At 31.9% G+C, this 8,460-nt stretch overlaps 1 protein-coding gene across 4 annotated transcripts; it reads right to left on the reverse strand.

Moving 5' to 3' along the window:
* Positions 1-3,725: 3,725 nt before the first annotated feature.
* On the reverse strand, positions 3,726-7,321 carry LOC145036649 (inositol-tetrakisphosphate 1-kinase 3-like). 4 transcript variants are annotated; one of them, XM_078987103.1, is made up of 11 exons: positions 6,855-6,895; positions 6,035-6,193; positions 5,879-5,911; positions 5,612-5,691; positions 5,149-5,272; positions 4,961-5,053; positions 4,769-4,876; positions 4,503-4,691; positions 4,371-4,426; positions 4,192-4,276; positions 3,726-4,098 (listed from the first exon to the last, which is right to left on the reverse strand). In XM_078987103.1, the coding sequence occupies exons 5-11, from the start codon at positions 5,192-5,194 to the stop codon at positions 3,995-3,997; spliced, it is 681 nt and encodes a 226-aa protein (XP_078843229.1). In that variant the 5' UTR covers positions 5,195-5,272; positions 5,612-5,691; positions 5,879-5,911; positions 6,035-6,193; positions 6,855-6,895; the 3' UTR covers positions 3,726-3,994. The 4 variants fall into 4 exon arrangements, with proteins under 4 accessions (XP_078843229.1, XP_078841596.1, XP_078842259.1 ...); XM_078985470.1 differs by lacking the exon at positions 5,612-5,691 and having other exon boundaries at positions 6,112-6,193; positions 6,855-7,321; XM_078986133.1 differs by lacking the exon at positions 5,612-5,691.
* Between the last annotated feature and the right edge of the window lie 1,139 nt (positions 7,322-8,460).

Here is an 8,460-nt window from a genome sequence, read left to right on the forward strand (position 1 = left end):
GACCTTGAAATATATTATGTCATTTCATGTGAGGTTAAAATACAAAACATGTTGAAAGAGTATGAGTTCGGTATGTGAGAAAAATTGAAAGAAAATGTAGTAGTTGGCAATGTTGGTGGCTGAACGTGCCTGTTTCTTTAATTCTTATCAGTGTGGGCAACGCCCATTCCTGTTATGATGATGTGGCCCCCGAAAAATGTTGTGGTAATGGCTGCACACTGTCCCGCCTAGTCGTTTTTGCGCGTTATGTGCTCATCCATGGTGCTGGTAACAAAGGGCAAAGAGAGTTTTTGGACGAATATGACCATTGTAGGTCAAAAATGGTGAGAGTTATCCTCCCCCAGTAACAACGAAGAAGACCAGAACTTTTTGGTTTAGGTAGTTTTGGCCCCTTAAGTTCCACATATTATGAGTTAAACCCGTAGCCAAATTTGTCTTACAAATCTGATTTCCAAAAACAAAAATACTATTTTCACCATGGACTTATGCAATCTATTTTTTAGCATTATTATTATTATTATTATTATTATTATTATTATTACTATTATTATTATTATTATTATTATTATTATTATTATTATTATTATTATTATTATTATTATAGCATGTTTTATTAATTTATATTTGTATTTTATAATTATACTAATGAAAAAAAATATGACATGGAAATTAGAGGGTGTTATAACATGTAGTGGTGTAATTGGTACGGTACCAATTCATTTTTCTTTAAACCGTATACCGTACCAACTACAATTGGTATAAAAAAAATTGCTACCGGTACCGTACCAAGTATACTTAGTACCAATTTATTTGGCTACCAGCAAGTTTGGTTGGTACAAATTGGTAATGGTATATACCAACTTCTTTTAATTTTATATTATAAGATTTAAAAACAAGCAAAGACATCGGGATTTTGATGTGTGGTATAGAAATTTTTTATGTAGTTCTTTTAGTTTACAAAAGAATTCTACTGAAGTAACGTTTATTATTGTGCTTTAACGTAGTAATAACTATTGACTAATACGACCAAATTACTAATATAATGTCATTGAAACTATAAACACTAAATACAATTAACAGTTGAAATATATATATATATATATATATATATATATATATATATATATATATATATATATATCAAATGAATTGGTTAGTACGGTATTACAATGGTATTTCAATTTTTGTACCATTACCGTACCAACATTGATCAATTTGTACGGTACTACCTACCAAATATATTGGCTACCAAGTTTCTTGGTTCGGTTGGTAATATGTTGATTGGTTTTTCATGGTACAATTTTGCTAGTCCTAATAACATGTTGTCCATTACTCCAATTGGTGTTATAACACCATGATGACATGGCTGATGAGATGATAACTTTTGGGTATAATAACAAAGTGTCCATACCCACCACAAAAAAAAAAAGAGGATGAATGGATTTACGCAGTTGCGAGTCTAGAACGTAACACCACATGATTCACTATTTAAATGAAAGTGATAAAAAATCAAACAATAGTAGTTACAAGTTCAGGTCGGGCCGGGTCGTATAAGCCAAAAAGGATTTAAAGTTCTTACAATTTTACCACGGGATTGTGGTGGAGGCCGAAAGGGCAGCTGTCGGCGCAATTGATCGGCGATTGTACCTGAGCTAATAGTGATAGTTGATTGTGAAGAAATGAGATCGAGGACCGAAGAGAAAATGCCGCTCCTAATGTCTATTGTTGATGTCGTTTATACAATTTTAATTTTTTTTGTATATTTATAAAAAAAAAAAAAAATTTAAGTTGTATTGGGTTACTCTTGTTGGATTATACCTTAAAAAATATTAGGCTACCAAAATATAGATTATCGGCCGTAAAATTCAAATTAATACATACATTTCTTTTGCCAAAAATATTAGATAGTTCGTTAAAAATAATTAGGGTAGATCAGTAATTTTAATCTTATATGCCTTATTATATGGGTCGACCCACCAAAGATATGTCTATCCATATTGATTTAGTGTTATGGTTAAATGGGTGGGGTAAAGGTTTTGTTTATTTTCTTTTTTCTTAAAAAATTTATAATATATATTAAATCTAAAAAAATAAAAATAAACTCGAGAACACATTTCATTGTCCTTCATTTCTTTTCTCTGCTTGAAAAAAAAAAACACAACCTTCATCCTTATTCCTTCATTTTCTCCTCTTAAAAAGTCATAACAAGGCGTAAGGAAAGAAGAAGATGAATCCTAGGGATATCCTAAAAATGCGACTAAATTATGACTTTTATATATCTAGAAAAACATTGTATATAAAAAAAAATAAAAACCTAGAAGACTTTCTAAATAATAAAAGTTGGTTGCACATGGCTTTATGGACTTGTTTTCGCCATCACGGATCTTCTTCATCCTTGTTATCTCCTTTGTATGACGTAATGTTCACTACATTGAAGAAGGTTGCTGATACATTATAATGGCATAGAAGGCCAAATTTTGTGAGGTAAAGGATTCTCACATATCACAATTAAGAAGATAAGAAAAAACAGAAATAATAATAATAATAATAATAATAATAATAATAATAATAATAATAATAAGTAAAAGAAAAAAAAAACTGATTTTATTTCTTTATTTCAAGAATCAACACAAAATATTTCTGATTTCTACATATACAAAAAGAAGTTTCTTTATTCAAAAAATGTGTTAGGTCTGTTGTGATAAGAAAGAAAGACTATAGGAGGGGGCTGAATACAATCTTCGAACACTTTGGAAAATTAAGGTGCTGTTTGTTTTTCTGAAGCCAAAATGTCTGCAGTCTGCGGATCATATCTGCAAGCCTCTGCAGCAGAAGAGGTGGATCAAATGTTTGTAGTCTGCAATAAAAATATTTTTTGTTTTTAACATCTGCAACTATTGAAATAAATTGATTTTTCAAACTTAGTTTCATGTTATAAACATTAAAAATGCATTTTCAGTAAAAAAAGAAAGACAACAAACTGATGGCCTATGTTTTTTTTAGGTTAAAATGAGGTCTGAAGATCTTTGAAGACAGTAGTCCATGTCTGCGCCAAGAAGACTTTGCACAGACGTTTTTGGATCTGCGCACTTCCAAAAGACAAACAATCTGCAAAGGCATATGTCTACACGGTATAGACAAAAATGGTCGCGCAGATCTTTACAAAAAAAAATAAACAGATGTAAAAATAAAGATGGTGTTAACTTTATGATTGATTAATCTATAGATATGAGATAAAAGACGAGCACAAAGGTTCCTTTTACATTGGATTTGATAGAAAAACTTAATGGTGTAAGCGAAAAACAAAAGGACCATCATGCAAATTTTTGAAACAAAAAATCTCATAACTACTCGTGATTCTTAAAGTCTTGATGCAACGAATGCATTATATATGCAGCAGCAGGTGGTCTGATCTCAAAAGATGGCAAGGAGAAACGTTAATGTCCTTGGGATCAAGACCCCAAAAAACCCCAATTCAGATATGTAACTTTGGCAGTAAATGTGAAGCAATCCAGGTCTCACATGATATACAACAATCATCAACACAACAACAACAACTAAACCAAGTCACGTATACATATATCAATATATCATATCAACAAAACATATATTTAAAAAAAAAAAAAGTAAAACCTATAGTAAGGGTTAGACAAACAACCAACAAGCAAAGAACGTAGTAATATCAATATGTGGTGTTAAGCTACACACACAGAGAGAGACACCTATTAATTTGAAATTTGAAATCAAATATATACAAGCAAAGCAATGATGCATTTGGATTTGGTACATTACATAATAAGCGGGAAGAATAAAAGAAGCCGTTGACTGATGGTGGGGCCATTTTCCTTGAGCTTGGCTTGGCCACCACCACAGGCGGATGGGATGGGTGACTGGCAATAACATAACATTTTCCAGCATCTTTTTCTTCTTCATGTTGTTGTTGTTCAACAGGTGGTGGTTTTATTGGAGTGATGGGAGGGGCGATTAATTTCTTCTAAGGTAAACTAGTAGCAGAAGACCGTTTCTTGTACTTGCTTTTAGCCAGGTTGAGTAAGAAGTCTGTAAATATATGCTCGTATTCTGGCATTTTACCATACCCTGCAAATAACACATATCATCATATTTTTAATTTGAAGTTTAAACGACAATATGAAGATGATTTAAAAAAAAAAAGAAGAAGAAGAGAATTACCAGGAAAATAATTTATGTCAATCACATAAAACCGATCTCTAGTCCCATGTTCACGAATCATATCCAGGTTGAACAGATGAAGACCCTGAGGCATCACATCATGTACATTGGTCACAATTGAATTATCATTTTTTATTATTTAAAAAATAAGCATTGAAAAGAGATAAATTAATTTATACCAGTCGGCGACGAAGTTCTCTAGCCAGGCGTTCAAGCAAGGCTCGTGGAGGAAGCTCTGCAACAACAACAAAACCACAATAAATTAGGTTTCACCCAAAAACATGATTTAAGGAAGGAAAAGAAAAGCATACCAGCAATACAAGGGTCCAAATCAGCAACTGAATCGTCTGCTGACTGGGCAGCACATGAGACCCTTGGAAAGCGGAACACGCCTCCAACGCTTCTCCTTGACAGGTCACGCTTGCTGACATCAGGTAAAGAGAATCTCCTCACAACCTTAACCGCATCCCCAACTATGTACACTTTGAACACAACACCACCTACCACCATATCCATATCCATACCCCATCATACAATTGTATAATCAAACAAATCATGTTACATTTCAATTACTTACCATGGTTAATAAACTCTTGGAGAACAAGGGGAGGCTCTAGCTTCTCAAGGGAATACTCATCGTAAGCAAGTGACAGCTCATGCGACTTGGCAACCAAAGGCTTTGCAACTGAAACAGATACCACTCGTTATATCCAAACATCATCAACATTAATTATTCTTTTGATTATATAATCATATCTGCAAAACATACCAAGAGGTAGGGCTAATCCTGCCTGCTTAACAGCATCAGGGATAGATGATGGATCTTTCTCTATCACCAGTTGTTTTGGGACACCTACACTACCTGCATTTTGCATATCATAACAACAAACTCTGATTCTTAGATCTGTATTATTCTTTACAGATTAGAGATGGATTGGATTTGGATGAAATTTTTACCATATGCAGCATCAGATAAATCAAGATCAGCAACGTCCTCAAGCATCGACTGTCTATTGTAAACATGTTGTATAGCACTTGGAGGATCCAACACTGTAACCTCTGGATGTGTCAGCCGATAGTCCTTCAAAAACACACAATCAAAGAAAGGGTTGATTACATTACATAATGCATGGATATCCTTTTCCTTTTCCTTTTCCTTTTTCTTTTAGTAACTCATATCTAAAATATAACAACCAACACAAATTTCACATACGCTGGTCAAAAAAAGCCACCCACCCACCCATGTATGTAATTGTAATGCTAATCCCATCAACTTATCTAATTAATACCAATAACACGAAACTTAACTAAGGACTAATTAAGCAAGCAAGTAAACTCCTAGCCTCAGGTTTTTAGATTTCTCAACTTCATTCATCATTAGTCCATGAATTATATTCATTGTATGTATTTTTATGGTTACCTATTTTTGAGTAACTATGAGCTTGGCCAGATGTCTAAAACAGTTACCCCATAGCAATACCATCTTGTCTGCATTTTTAACTGTCAACCATGCAATTTTGGACATAATAAGTTCCACCATACAGATTACAGATACAATACATACAACTTCAAACTTAAACAGACATCTTACACATAAATAACCTATATATAATGTGAACAATAATCTATGATATGACAAGTAGGATTTAATATATCAAACTAAAGAAGATTGTGAATAGGAACCAACCTCAAGAATTTGCTGCCATTCCTTCCCAGACAACTGGAAAATAAAGAGTTGAATCAAATAAGTATCATCATCAAATATCAACTATATGTATATATCTCTGGGGATGTAAATGCGAGATGTGAAAATTTAATATTAAAAGAATGAAAAGTTGTTCACCATGCAATGCATGTGATGAGGTGGTTGACATATGTATTCAGATTTCAGACGAATATGGAAGAATAGGCCGCACTGACCTTATGCAGCACAATGTCAAAAGGACCTTGATCTGAAAGAGGCCTCGTTTGATCAATAGCAACAAAAAATATCCCCTTATTCCTGCATATATTATATATATATATATATATCATTTACACTCACTCAGTCAACTCACACCACAAACCTAAACCTACACTACCACAAATATGAATTATTATGAATCAAAAAAACCATGAAAATAATTAAACCAAAATATTCAATCCAATAGCCTATAGGATCATTTGTCACAAAAGTCAACTGTTGCATAAGATACTGATTCCCCACATGTCTCTCAAAAGAATATATGAAATTCAAAAACAAGAATCTTTCTTGGAAAACAAAAGAATCCCACTACCCAACAGCCGAACAACTCTTTTGGAGGGCGGATCGAATCAAAGCAAAAAAAAAAAAAAAAAAAAAAAAAAAAAAAAAAAAAAAATTTACATACCAATACCACATCAAAAGAACGAAAAAAGAAAACGGTTTTTACATTTTTCAAAGTATTCCAAACCCAAAAGTTTGCGAGAACAACAAAAACACAAACGAAAACCATAAATTCGATGTCTTAATTTTTTTTATTTTGCATTCCCAGAAGCAATCCTCAATAAGGAACGATCGTATTTACGAACGAACGTGATCCGATACTTGTACAAACACGTATATGAAATTAAGGATTTTTTTAATTTTATTTTTAAATTTGGTGAATAGCGGGTGATATGGGAAAACTGAATTAAAAATTTACCTAGCCAAACCTTCAAACTTTGGCTGCAAAAAGCTCTTGATCTTCTTAGATGTAAGAGCATAACCTACAACGACAACCTTCATCGATTTTTCTTGAAACCCCAAATCAACGATTGAACCACAGCTACTACTCGATTCCATTTCCCTTTCCTCTTCGCTCTCGTACCCAATCATCTCCTCCTGCATCAACCTCATTATTCGAAACCCTGGTTCCAGAACTTCCTCGTCAAATTTCAATTTCTTCTAGCTATTTTTGAACAAATTGATGAAAAGAAGCCAATTTTTCTCTAAAATTCAATCAAAATCGGATCCCAATCGTTTTTTATTAATATTTATAAACGAATTAACGAGAAATGTAGGAAGAAAGATCGGGAATTTTCAGGCCAGATGAAAAAATTAAGCGATAAAAATTGCTAATGGAAAGGGTGAGATCGAATTTGAAGAAAACACGCAGGCAGGCAGATGATACGTGAAATACGTGTGTGTGGTTGCAGTGTATATATAGACAAACAACCCACACCTCGGAGAAGGTTCCGCTGTCCACTTGCTCACTTCTATGGATGGTAAATTGACATAAATACCCCTCGTGATCTTTTCTAGATCTCTGACGTGTCACCACCCATTTTGGCATTTCCTCATCACACCCAAAATTTTAATATTTACAAAATCAATATTTTATCAAAATGATATTCAATAAAGTATCCAGTAACAAATTTTTTTTTGGTAGGAAGGTAAGAAGTTTTTTTTCTACATATTTTTTTGACGAACAAAAAAAATTCTCAAAAAAACATCTATATGATTCATTTTTAAATAAATTAAGAAAAAATCAACTTTTATAACAATTTTAGTTAATAACAACAAAATCATTATATAAATGAATCATCGAGTTGTTTTTTTGAAAATTTTTCTTGTGAATCATCTTTCAAATGAATCATTTAATGCTTCATTTTGTTTGTTCGCGAGAAAATATGTAGAAAAAAAACTTCTTACCTTCCTACCAAAAATTTCCTTCTTATTTGATCTTGACTATATATATATATATATATATATATATATATATATATATATATATATATATATATATATATATATATATATATATAACCATTTACACTAATTACATTACAAAAATAGCAAAAAAAAAAACCGAAGTTGCAAAAATAACCATGAATTTCGCAGATAGAATAGTCTCATCCGTGAAATGGACTTTCTATCCGTGAATGTACAAGCAACTTTTACTTTTTTTTTTTCTCTATATATATTGAAATTGTAGGGTAAATTCGCAGATGGAATAGCCCCATCTGCGATTTACTCTTATTTCATCTGTGAAATTGCGATTTATTTTTAATTTAAATTTTTAAATTTTTTTTTTTTAGTTTGATTATAAAATCAATTGGTTTGTAGCTCGGTTATATTTAAACGTACATCACCAACATCAACATAATGCCCGTAAACATATTTTTTTTTTATTTTTTTTATTTGAATTTTTTTTTCTTTAGTTTTATCTACCACACGCCTATTCATAACTTTAACTTCTTATTCAGCAATATTATTTCGTAGTCAAACCAATTGATTTCATAATCAAACTAAAAAATAAAAAATAAATA

This window comes from Lactuca saligna, chromosome 1 (assembly GCF_052625555.1).
Source record: "Lactuca saligna cultivar CGN05327 chromosome 1, ASM5262555v1, whole genome shotgun sequence".
NCBI classification, from domain to species: domain Eukaryota; kingdom Viridiplantae; phylum Streptophyta; class Magnoliopsida; order Asterales; family Asteraceae; genus Lactuca; species Lactuca saligna.

Excerpts from the sequence above, each read along its gene's own strand:
- LOC145036649 (XM_078985470.1), bottom strand. The coding sequence starts at position 7,048 with ATGAGGTTGATGCAGGAGGAGATGATTGGGTACGAGAGCGAAGAGGAA. Across the intron at positions 4,877-4,960 it reads AGGATTAGCCCTACCTCTTG|TTGCAAAGCCTTTGGTTGCC; the intron begins GTATGTTTTGCA and ends TATCTGTTTCAG. Across the intron at positions 4,427-4,502 it reads TTTGGACCCTTGTATTGCTG|AGCTTCCTCCACGAGCCTTG; the intron begins GTATGCTTTTCT and ends TTGTTGTTGCAG.